Genomic DNA, 11358 nt, shown 5'->3' with positions numbered 1-11358 from the left:
TAAGTTGAGAAAAACAGCTAAAAAAGAAAAGTGGATTTTTCCTCAAGGGTTAGCCAACCAGATTAGTGGTGACAGTAAAGGTGTCAACGGCAGACATGGGAGATTTGGCTCTATCGGGAAAGGGCATTTTATGGCTTCCATATAGGAAATGTATGATGAAAAATTTGATTGACTATAAATATTTTGTCAGATTTGATTGAATATATATTTTAGCGGGTCAAGCAGTACTATATACAAATGAGCCAAATTTCAAAAACATATGTAGTTTGACTTATGCACCTATCAATGTCATGCCCCACCCCCAGGTAGGGTGGACTAATACAGGGGATTCGACAAAGTCTAGTGTCAAATTCCCCAGTCCTGGGCTAAGTAGCTTGTACCCCACTATGTCTCCACCTCAGAAGTGGAGTTTCTATAGGGGATTTGATTTACCTATTAAACATATTTTTTGGTTCAACAAAATGGTGTAGATGTCAAATCCCCAGTAGGGACCCCCGAGGGTGGGAGTTGACATTAATAGGTGCATTATTAAATGTTTTTGAGAGTTCAGTTCAACACGTACATACTATAGTCTGGTAGTGTTCACCTCTGAAAGGGCGGTCACTGCCAGACTAATGCACTTCAGCTATCCAGCCCCACAGAAGCAGCTAAATAAAGGATAGGAATACCATCTTTGGAGTACAAATGTTGTGTCATTCCTCAGTCATGTGGGGTGGAGTATTTTATCCTTTGTACCTATTATGGTGACGGGAGATGCAGGAGTGTTACATCACTGTCAATACTACATGATGTGTCTTTAGGACTGAGGCATGTTCATGGTCATCAAGACTCTGCAATTGTCCACCAAGACCTGACCCCTACTAACATCCTGGTGACCCCTAAAAATTTCTACTGGCTAGGTGGACTGCCCTTACCTACCACCCCCAGTGTGTGCTGGACAACTAAGTAACATTGCTATAGTTGGTATGCGTTCACCTGCCCCCGCCAAATATAGTAATATCAAAGAAGTGAACATGCCAATGGTTATGAAGTCCTGAGATTATTTTGGGTGTTTTAAGTGTTGACTGTTCTATTAGAGTATTTTGATTTACCATGTACAATGTGATTTTGACGATTTCTTAGATCCCTTCCCTGTCACACTTTTCATTTCCATTGCCTATGCTTAAAATACACCTACTATAGCTAGCAAATGGTAAAAACATTGGCAGGATATAAACACTCCTCTAAATCCACCCTCGAGTTATGTCAGTAGTGCTTTCATGTTTGTACATGTTTCTCCAACTCCTGTATGCCAAATAAGTAGGAGCTGATCAATTCACATAGTAGAAAAATTATGATTTAAAACTTTTAACTGTCATCAGTGAAAGAAGGTACAGCTCCTTGTTTCACCTTTACTTCAACAACTGGTAGGTCAGTTTCTGCAATAGACGATTATGCCAAAAACATAGCTGGCTGGTTTCATACCAGTGCTATCATCCATAGTTATTTCTCTTTGTTTCATTGCTGTCTTTGTTCCTGGCGTTTTAATTCCAAACCTCTCTAAATTTAAAAAATATGAATGGACATAAATGGTAGGTATGGCTATACCAGGGTTTTTCTCTCGCTCCTGTTTCCTTTGTTGATTGTGTACTTCCATGATTGCATGAATCTTTGATAAGAAATATCCTTTAATTAGCCATTAATAGTAGCATCTTTCATTACCTTATCTGCACAATGGTTTCTGTCTGGTTCAGTGACATATTCTGTGACCGCCATGTTATTCTTGATGCACTAGATGTTGTGGAATATTATCTCATTCGAGTATCATGATTTACGACCTTACCTGAGATGCCGTTGATCTAGCATAAGGTGGCAACTGTGATTGGTAAGTACTGTCATTAAATTCTTGTGTAGCTAATTCAGTGGGCTTGGCTCTAATTCTGCAAATAACCCAGGGCAAGCTGTGGCTATGATTTGTATGGCAATTTCACTTACACTCGGTTGGTTAACACAATGTAAAGTTGTTCAACAAGAGTAATAGCAGCACCTGGTTTATTGTGTATTACACCATCTGTAACATCTTTGCCAATGTTGAGGTTGTGTTTAGTGATAACCTGTGTATTGCAGTTGAAGTATTGACTTTTTTCAGTTAAAATCACAGTTGCAGCATTTAACATTTCAGAAACGTACCTTATCTATTTGCTGCCAATTAGCCAGTTTAGACTGAACTGAGGCGCCATTTGAAATCGTATGAAGCTGTATATCTTGTGGATAATACCAAGAAAAGATTTCTGCCACTAGACAGCCATTTGCGAAGTCTCTGTAACGAAATCAACACCATAAACTAAAGACACCTTGATATATTTAGACACCTTCGCACGTTCTTAACAGAATGGCTTAAATCTAAACTCTGTAACCATTTGATAACTTCCCTGGGTAAACCCGCCATTTTTATTCAGTGTTACTATGACTACGGAAGGTGCAATTATGGGTTCGAATTTTTGAAAATTTTGATTTAGGCGCGCACAATCACGCCCTTCGGACTAATGGACTCGTTGACGAGTTTCTTGTCACATTCAGTGCCAACCTATAAGGATCTATTTACCGTAAGACACCCAGAAAATCAAGCTCTATTACTTTTCGAGAACTACCTTTGCTACAGAGCGTTGCTCGACGTCCTTTCGCTTCGCTCATCCCGATGGGAAGAGCTAGTAAAAGGTTAGTTATAAAACATTTAACTAGTTGTTCAATTTTTCTGTGTAGTTCTATTTTCACACATGAAAGATGCCGTTGATGAAGAATGTAAGCGATGGCTATGCTGTGTACATTTGGGCGTGCTAATTCGTGATGCCGTCTTGCATTCGAGTTATGATAACTACTCTAACGTGTTGAAATGCTTCAAGAGTAATAGTGAATTATTCCCTAATAAATCTGATTACAAGAAACTAGTAAATCAACTAAATATATCAGTAAGTGAAACCCCTGTAGTTACTGGTACTCCAACCTGCTTTTTTATAGATTGCCTGCTACTGTTTAATAATTGAGAAAGACAAAGTAATGGCTGCAGAAGCATGTGACACAAATGACACTGTATTGGTAAACCTAATTTTGCCGTAATAACAATAAAAAACAATTGTTTTTTCTTTAGGAGTTGATCTCTTCATTCCCTGATTTCAGTGTACATCAGACTGAGTTCATGTATGGTCAGAAGCCCCACACCGCTCTGATTAAGATATTGGATAACCTGAGGTGTGTTGTGATGAAAATGCCACCACCCGTTCTAGTTGAGGTATCATAGCTTATTTTACTACATGTATTTTAGCACTTTTCTCCCCCACAAGATGTTTGATGAATACTTACGTGCTGCTCAGGAGAAAGACAACACCACAGTTCTGGACGAAACAGAAAATGACAGGTTAGTAGTGTCATCCATTACCATACCTTATCCGAAGAAAAACAAAATTTACATGACTAGTGGATGTGTAGTGTTAGCATACCAATACAGGTTGATCAGTAAACCACTTGTGGCTGTTTACATAATCATATCCTTGCCACCTTATTAACTACAACAGATCTGGCCCCATCACTTGTAAATTAATTACAAACAGTCTTAAACATGATCTTGGTTTGTTCATAGTGCTAAGGTGACAGTGCACTTGATTGTTAACTACGGAGAGTAAGATGCTATAAGAACACCTTTATTACCTATACTGGTTCGAGCATTCTTCAACCAGCTGTTTGTGAGTGTTTGTTTTTATTTTCAAGTATTGTGGTAATAGATGTCTGAATCACAAGGGGGTGGAGTGTCAAAGCACTAATACAGTAAAGCCGAGTGCTGTATTTTTTGTACATACTAGCATAGACATGCTTTTAAGTATTATATTGTACTTCCTGGTCATCTTGTTCAAGTGTCCAAGCCACTAAATTATTGATCAAAAGTGTTCATATAAGTTTTAGAACAAACTGGTAGGATTAGTTTGGCTAGTCTTAGTGATTTACAAAGTCATGGATTTGTGATCATTCATGGTGCTTGAGTGGGATTCCTAATATGCATAACTACTGTAATTGCCCAAAATGTTTTTGGCATTCTTATAGAGATGTTTCACCACCACTTCTGACAAGCACTTCAGTGTCAGCCGATCCTCCTATGGATGAGGCTAGGAAGATGTCTGGTCCCCAAACAAGGGCTAAAACAGCTGCTGCCCAGTTTGACAGCAAGGACACAAAAATGGTTGCTAAGTCACCAAGAAAGGTTGTCAGTACTACTGCTGATAAGACTGATAGTGGTAACGACTCTGGTCCTAAAACTATCACTAGTTACTATTCCCTTAGAAGTGGAACTAAATCTGCAGGTGTGCATGTGTGTGTGTTTTTTGTGTTGTGTATTGAAATTTAATGTAAATGGTATGTTGAATGTAATGCATAGCATGTGTGTGTGTGTGCATGTGTAGCAGCGTACACATGAACATATACCGCTACCATGCATAAAAGGTGGGGTTAAATCTATAACATTTCCTAAATCCATTGCACAACTAAATGTATATAAATACTCTAATTGAGTAGTCAAGACATTAGCTTTGTCTTTGATTTATAGCAACTGATTCTGTTGCTACTGAAAAGCAACCTAATTCACCAGCTGCAAAGTTGAAATCACCATACAAGAAGTCACAATCTACTCCAACTAAACTACAAGCAACACCATCTAAACTACAAGCAACACCATCTAAATCTCCATCTTCTAAATCAAGAGCAACTCCATCTGAATTTCCATCAACACCACTGAACACTCGATTAACTCCTTCCAGATCTTATTTAACCCCCACTAAGCCACAGGTGACATCATTGAGATCACCGTCCAAACTGACAACTCATGTAGAGTCAGAGCAGCCAATTACTGATGGATTAACTGTAGTTGCTGTTATTATGGGCAGTGATGCCGAAGACAATAGTGATGATGGTGCGGTAACACCACAAGCTACCCCCTCTAAGAGAGCCATGATTGTAGAGAGCAGTTCTAATTCTGGTGAGGCCGAGCAGCCTACTAGTACGGTGCAGCAGAGTGAAGATCCTTCAACAACACTTCATCGTCGAGGGCTCCGGGACCTCAAGGAAACTGGTGAAGTACCAAACAGTTGGAGCAGCAGTAGTGAAGATAGTGATTTCTTCACCGCAATACCTAGTGAGTTTGTATGTATGAGGTACAGCATGTAGTACTATGTAGATTTGGTCAATGGTTTTCTGGTACTTGTACATTTTTGATATTCAGTCCTTTATTCAGACTATTATATTTCATCTGGTTTTGTAGAAGGAATAAGCATCAAACACAGGAGAAGACGATCACTGACAGTGACACCTCGGCCAAAGAAATACAAAGTTTCGTCAGCCATAAGACACCCCTGGACACACTCTGAAAGTAAACTGTTGGTGGAAGGAGTAGAAAGGTTTGGATTAGGGCAGTGGGCAGCTATACTGCAGCATTACAAATTTCCTGCTTACCGAGACAATGTCAGTTTGAAAGATAGATGGCGTAACATGAAGAAAAATCATGAGGTTCCTGACAAATTTTTGTGAAATAAAAAATCATCTGCTGGAAACAGTTATTTTACACGCCTACAGTGCAACTGGTGCCATTTGGTAATGTACATGATAATGCACTGATTATGGATCATGTTGTATGAAATTATAATTCTATATAATTTATATTATGAGTGGATAATGTTGTTTTAAAAAAGGAAAAAAATGCAATAATTATGCTTAGTGCTGTCTTGTCTTTTTGTGAAGCTCTTTTGTAGTATCTACATGACAGTACACACACACACACACAATAAGGTTGTTAAGGATTGTTAATGTAGCACTGACCTTCTGTCTCGGTACATGATTTTTGCTCTGTCTTTCTTTTTCTACTTTTAGTGTCGCTTTTTGCTGCCTTAGTTAACTGTTTACCTAAATAGACATATAAGCTAATCTCACCAATGGAATAGGCTTATACAGTCCGCATGCCAATATAAAATGCTGTCCACACAAGCACAATACAGGGTTTGCACGCAAAAGTCAGGGGGGTAGGACAAGCCCACATGAATTCGTATTTTAGTAGCGCTATAAGGCCCTTAGCGCTACTAAAATATATTCAAAAGAAAACAGATTCTTCTACCTCTAGGGATATATCCAACAAGGACGATTGTTTGTGGTTGTTTGATGAATGCGGAAACCGTTAGTGGCGAATTGGTGATTGCCACGTGTCGTCATTTTGGAACACTGATTTCTTTGTAACGGTTTTGTATGTCTGTGACGTAATTTCGGATAAAGCTCATTGTTGCACAAGTTATAAAAATACTTGACAACTGTTGCTAGTCCACCATTTGTGAGGTTTGTTTTTAATGGCATGTAATAGAACTACTTAAAGGTTTAAGATGGACAGGCATGATATTATTTTTTATTTTTAATGCTTTGTAGAATTTGACCAAGTGACTAACGTAGCGAACCTCTTCCATTCCACACTATAGCCTTCACTTTTTGACCTCACAAATGTCTGACAAGCAAACATTTTATGCATGTAATTTAGTTTGGTGGTTTTTTGTTATAGCACACAGCTATACACGTGTGATTGTACTATTAGGGTGACTGCTGTATTAGAGCATCTCAAGTTAGCCTTTCACCACCAGGGGGTGCGTCACTATTTCATTGTGTTAGCATTATGAACACAGCTAGGCCAACAATAACAAGGTGTGTCATCGTGATAGAGGTGTGGTCTCAGTGTTCAATCGTTATTAATCAACCAAGATTTCGTTAATAGGCGTGGCACTGAACCTATCATGAAGTTACAGGTATCTACTGACAACAACCACTTCGATAAGTTTGCAGCATCTAAATATGCTGCTCAAGGAAAGTGGTGATAGGAAAAATTAATGGTTTCATTGCATGGAGAGGGAAGAAGACTAGCATTGAAGATAATAGTAAAGACAAGATGCAGACGTTGGAACCCTAAAAGGTACATCCCACTGGTGAGTTTGTTATTGTGGCATAAGTGCGTTGTTTTGTTTGGCCTCTAGCCTTGCAACTGTGGTCAGGCAAGCAGGCAGATAAAAATTTGAGTTTGCTGTGATTTAAAAAAAAAATTCTATATCCAGCCGCTGTGTTTTCTTGTTTTTGATGATGCAGTATTTGATGTTAGATGGACCAATACTATTCCATAAAGGTGAGTTTCATCGCACAAGATGTTTCTAGGATGATTTTTAAAGGTGGTATTTTAGACAGAGCACATCATTTTGGGGGGATCCTTGTACTGTTTGATATTTCCTTGAGTTATGGCTGAACAAAAATAGTACTGACATTCTGTAAAGTGCTTCAAAAGACGAGATTAACAATGAAGTGAGAGAAGTGCTTTATACCAAAAAAACCTTCAATCTGTGTTAAGTGCATCAAGGAGAGTACAATGTGGAGGTATGATCCAAGGAATGCGTACTGTATTGTCTTGAAATATGGCCCAGGTGTGTGTTTCCTTTTTACCCCCAGTTACTATGTGGATCTGGCATTTATATAAGACCAGCAATCATACATATTTCATAATTCTCATGGGTGGAACAACAGGGTTTTGGGGCCTAGATAACCTAGCTGTTGTCATGGAGATACTTACTTTCTTCTGTTGGTTGAACAGTGGTACTAGGCGGTTCCATTTTTACTGCCAAATTTGACAAGGTCATACAAGTTGGTCTGGACTTGGTGTCCACATGACACACACACGAACATAGTGACTACAACAAGAGACCAAAGTGGTAATTACACTGAACATATAGGTGATGTTACTAACCAAATTTTCATCCATCTTCCATGCTCTGATAGTGCCGTCAGATGAAGCAGAAAAGAGAAAACTATTACCAGGTGCCATGATAAGTGTTTTAACTCTAAAGAAATTAAACAACAATAAGCATTATACTAAGGACAAATTGGTGAAGTTAGGAGAACAAATTTTATGCAGCTAGTCAGAATAACAAAGCAACTGGATTTGCAAAATGGTACCTTGAAGTTCATAACATTGCCTTAGGCAGCATGTAAAATGTGTACCTTTTTGTAAATTTGGTCACAACTGGTTTTTCACACCAAAGTAAATCTTTACCTGTTAGTATGACCCTCAAGTTTGTAAAGACACTTTCCAGTCACCACGCTATACAACTGGATATAGGGTAGCTCACTGGCAATAGCCAAAATCTTTTCCTATAGAAATACTATACACAAGGTCCCAGAATTCTCTATGGAGACCTACTTTGATGTATTGTACAGCATTGATGTGTTTTCCAATGGAAATATTCTGTGTAACACTTCCCGACTATAAAATACATATACGTATTAATAATTTTTTATTTATTTTTATAATAACCATACACCCAATTGTTGACAGACAATGGTGGTTGGTTATGCCTCATTAGAAATACTGGAAATGTTAAACCTTGACCAATACCATCAACACCAAACATACCAGTGAAGAAACATTGTCAATAATGTCCAGTAACATGTAAACAACCACCACATTATATACTTGAGGATCTCAGTATGGACGCCATGATAGAAGTAACATATCACAAACATTTATACTACAATATATCACGTCACCACATAACACAACATAACCCAAATAATGAGGATAATACCATTAAGGAGGGAAACTTTGATAGATGGAAAATTTGTTGAGCTACCCACTAAGTAGTACTTAGATTGGTATGGGAAACATGACCAAGATGGTCCATTCAATATAGTAGTTGACCTCTTCAGGATTCAAGCTGTTTAACATGCTGGTTAGCATTACTTTGCAGTCATGTGACTCATCACACACTTAACAGTTGTTCAAGAGTTGGCATATCATCCACCACAGCAAGTGTCTGTGTCTTAGTGTATAGCAGGTTGGTGTCAAGGGTGCACTTCCTATCTGTGTGTGGAGGATGTTTCTGTGTGTGGAGGATGTTTTAAGGACACTTGCTAGTACTAAGATATGGTGTGTACAGTAATTACATGTTTCTACAGATGTTGATATTTCATACATAATTGTAGTCAAATTTACATGCAATTTATTATGTCATGGAATTTTGTCACTACAGACATCATGATTATTATAACATCCTTACTGGACATGTATGGCTATACATGTGATTATAACTGATAGACAACACTTACTTGCACATCACACACTGACAAAGTTGTGTCATAGGCAACAACATACTGGTCTCCCACAGGATTCCACACAACCAATTCTGCAACTAAAACATAGAAAAGAAAAAAGAAACCTCAAGACCACTGTCTATTTTTAAAAATCTCCCCAAAACATGGTCTCAAGCCAAACTGGCACACTTGTTATCTCACTTATCTTACTACATGTTTCCTGAATGAAAGTGGCCAGTAAGATAAACTAGAAAGGTTTCTTTATTAAAGATACCACTCAAAGGTACAAGTATATTATAACTGGTGTAATTGGTGTAACAGTATCTATGACTACTCTACAAAGGTGTACATATAGCGTGTGCCACAAATTACACCTGCCTTGTTTTAGGTTGTTGACATAGGACATCCTTCCAGTTAGGAGATTCCACATTCTGACAAATATGCTATGAAAAAATATATTCAATCCCTATCTGTATAGTACCTCAGGGTTTTGTCTTTTGCCACTGAGAGAGCCAGTTTGCCTGACGGGTGGATTGATACAGAGTTAATTCTTCCCCTAATAATAATATTGATTCTAATATTTCAATGCAGTGCCAGGCGACTCACTTATGTCCCTTCAAGACATGGAGACAATCCCAATTATTGCCACACTCCCATATGCAAATGGTCTGGTCTTCGCTAGCACTAACCAGGTGTGTGCCGCCAAAAAACACTAATTCTGTAATAGTCCCTATATAAGGACGAAATTATAGACATCGTAATTGTCACTGAATGTCAAAGCTGATTCTTTACTGATTCATACAATAGTAACTGATAATTATAGTCGCAACACACACACATGTACAGGAGGGTCTTGCTGTGTCTGATTTGAAGACATTCATATTAGTGGTATACCATAAACGACAACAAAGAAACAAAACAAATTAGCAATTCTCCTGTCTGCCATGCTTCTAATAGTGTACCAATGTTACCTAGTGTAATGTAACATTGTGTCTCTTTCTCCCACACAACTTCTTGCCCTAGAGTTAGTGCAATGTACTCTGATACTGAAACTTGAGATGTTTAAATGCCTACTAAAAAGGCAACCATACCTCTACTGTGAAACACTAGCACAACAAAAACACCTGGGAACTGAGATGAACCTGAGCAAAACAACAAATGTACCATCCTGGCATAACTTTGAGGGTAATGTATGTATGCACACGGGAACATGGTCAACCAGTACTCAGATGTATTACTGAGGTATCCACACTGCTAAGATCGTTATACCTTCATGCTGAACTAGGGTCCCCACTTCAGTGTGATCTTGCAGGTCATACAGCCTGGAGTGGGAGTGACAAGAAGAAGCCATAAACAATCAAATCACGTGCGTCATTCTCTCATAGCTCACTTTATCGTTTCATCCGTAGACCCGGACGCTAAATAACGTCCATTACAAGCTACTGCCTTCAAACAACCAGTGTGAGACTTTTCGTAGAATTTTGACCTAATATTCTGACGAAGAGCGTTATAATAGAGAAGTCTTTACCACAGTGGCGTCCAGGTTTTTGTGAATACCTGATCTGTTGATATCAAATCAAAAGAGTATCCTTTAATGAAACAATCGTATGTTCCTATGATGATTTCTATCTCCATTTCTTGTAAGTTTGCGCACGCGTAAAATTACACATGTTTTTGAGCACGACATTCGTGTGAAAAATAAGAAATTAGCGAGAAAGCGAAAAGTCTTTTTGATATATAGGCGATTCCGAAGGTCGGATACAATAGCACCATCGCCCTGACGTGAAAGAGCAAGATTTCGCCTCTCTGCGTGCAGGTAATATAACACACGTGCGTTTGCATTATTTATCTCTCCGTCTTAACTCGTTGTAAATTACTTTTACTTAAGAAGCTCAATTAGTATTAACATGGCGTGTTTAATTGTAAGATGTTATACTCTACAGCCCATTAACGTAGGAATGGTTTTTTAAAGACACGATACATCGATTAACGTATTCATTGTGTGTAGATTAATGGCATGCGCATGATCTTAGCGCTTTTGGATGTTAATGATTCTAACAGTTCATACCTGCATTGCTTGCAACTCGTTTTCACCAACATTGTAAGTAGCGTATTAACCCTTGACTGCTAAACTAGTTAATATGCATTTCATATTGTGTACTTAGGCGCATGTTCAATAGGAATTTAAAATTCGTATGTATTTGTTAATATAGTGTTGCGGAGTCCTTT

At 38.3% G+C, this 11358-nt stretch overlaps 4 protein-coding genes across 6 annotated transcripts in view; 2 read left to right on the top strand and 2 right to left on the bottom strand.

Annotated features, from left to right (window-relative positions):
* Nucleotides 1-330: 330 nt before the first annotated feature.
* Nucleotides 331-2470, bottom strand: LOC136237966 (spermatogenesis-associated protein 4-like). Of its 2 annotated transcripts, none has more exons than XM_066028257.1 (8): nucleotides 2352-2470; nucleotides 2170-2299; nucleotides 1975-2093; nucleotides 1823-1919; nucleotides 1702-1770; nucleotides 1588-1648; nucleotides 1417-1539; nucleotides 331-359 (listed from the first exon to the last, which is right to left on the bottom strand). In XM_066028257.1, exons 1-8 carry the CDS (start codon nucleotides 2426-2428, stop codon nucleotides 346-348), a joined length of 690 nt encoding a protein of 229 aa, XP_065884329.1. In that variant the 5' UTR covers nucleotides 2429-2470; the 3' UTR covers nucleotides 331-345. The 2 variants fall into 2 exon arrangements, with proteins under 2 accessions (XP_065884329.1, XP_065884328.1); XM_066028256.1 differs by lacking the exon at nucleotides 331-359 and having other exon boundaries at nucleotides 1256-1418; nucleotides 1465-1539.
* Nucleotides 784-5738, top strand: LOC136237955 (telomeric repeat-binding factor 2-like). Of its 2 annotated transcripts, none has more exons than XM_066028241.1 (8): nucleotides 784-2697; nucleotides 2743-2948; nucleotides 2998-3075; nucleotides 3128-3228; nucleotides 3302-3394; nucleotides 4075-4331; nucleotides 4574-5158; nucleotides 5285-5738. In XM_066028241.1, exons 1-8 carry the CDS (start codon nucleotides 2526-2528, stop codon nucleotides 5548-5550), a joined length of 1758 nt encoding a protein of 585 aa, XP_065884313.1. In that variant the 5' UTR covers nucleotides 784-2525; the 3' UTR covers nucleotides 5551-5738. The 2 variants fall into 2 exon arrangements, with proteins under 2 accessions (XP_065884313.1, XP_065884312.1); XM_066028240.1 differs by having other exon boundaries at nucleotides 785-2697; nucleotides 3128-3268; nucleotides 3321-3394.
* On the bottom strand, nucleotides 5676-10844 carry LOC136237960 (p21-activated protein kinase-interacting protein 1-like). Its single transcript, XM_066028249.1, has 13 exons — nucleotides 10687-10844; nucleotides 10520-10623; nucleotides 10399-10451; nucleotides 9736-9859; nucleotides 9611-9685; nucleotides 9508-9560; nucleotides 9145-9227; nucleotides 8240-8302; nucleotides 8093-8190; nucleotides 7787-7880; nucleotides 7613-7730; nucleotides 5839-5922; nucleotides 5676-5774 (listed from the first exon to the last, which is right to left on the bottom strand). The coding sequence occupies exons 1-13, from the start codon at nucleotides 10762-10764 to the stop codon at nucleotides 5734-5736; spliced, it is 1068 nt and encodes a 355-aa protein (XP_065884321.1). The 5' UTR covers nucleotides 10765-10844; the 3' UTR covers nucleotides 5676-5733.
* LOC136237953 (arf-GAP with Rho-GAP domain, ANK repeat and PH domain-containing protein 2-like) overlaps nucleotides 10811-11358 on the top strand; it is a 36018-nt gene continuing 35470 nt past the window's right edge. Inside the window, exon 1 of the mRNA XM_066028238.1 lies at nucleotides 10811-10945. The gene's annotated coding sequence lies outside the window, so the exon portion shown is untranslated. The remainder of the gene's footprint in view (nucleotides 10946-11358) is intronic.

This window comes from Dysidea avara, chromosome 11, assembly GCF_963678975.1.
Source record: "Dysidea avara chromosome 11, odDysAvar1.4, whole genome shotgun sequence".
NCBI lineage: Eukaryota > Metazoa > Porifera > Demospongiae > Dictyoceratida > Dysideidae > Dysidea > Dysidea avara.
This window is presented reverse-complemented; position numbering and strand designations above follow the sequence as displayed.

What these genes read in the sequence shown, in the direction of transcription:
- LOC136237955 (XM_066028240.1), top strand. Translation starts at nt 2,526, where the DNA reads ATGGACTCGTTGACGAGTTTCTTGTCACATTCAGTGCCAACCTATAAG. An exon ending in GACGAAACAGAAAATGACAG is followed by an intron (nt 3,395 to 4,074) that starts GTTAGTAGTGTC and finishes GCATTCTTATAG; the next exon opens with AGATGTTTCACCACCACTTC. An exon ending in TTTCTTCACCGCAATACCTA is followed by an intron (nt 5,159 to 5,284) that starts GTGAGTTTGTAT and finishes CTGGTTTTGTAG; the next exon opens with AAGGAATAAGCATCAAACAC.
- LOC136237966 (XM_066028256.1), bottom strand. Translation starts at nt 2,428, where the DNA reads ATGGCGGGTTTACCCAGGGAAGTTATCAAATGGTTACAGAGTTTAGAT. An exon ending in ATTGGCAGCAAATAGATAAG is followed by an intron (nt 2,094 to 2,169) that starts GTACGTTTCTGA and finishes TGCAATACACAG; the next exon opens with GTTATCACTAAACACAACCT. An exon ending in AACTATGGATGATAGCACTG is followed by an intron (nt 1,419 to 1,464) that starts GTATGAAACCAG and finishes CGTCTATTGCAG; the next exon opens with AAACTGACCTACCAGTTGTT.
- LOC136237960 (XM_066028249.1), bottom strand. Translation starts at nt 10,764, where the DNA reads ATGGAGATAGAAATCATCATAGGAACATACGATTGTTTCATTAAAGGA. An exon ending in GCAAAAGACAAAACCCTGAG is followed by an intron (nt 9,561 to 9,610) that starts GTACTATACAGA and finishes CATATTTGTCAG; the next exon opens with AATGTGGAATCTCCTAACTG. An exon ending in ATCATGTACCGAGACAGAAG is followed by an intron (nt 5,775 to 5,838) that starts GTCAGTGCTACA and finishes ACTGTCATGTAG; the next exon opens with ATACTACAAAAGAGCTTCAC.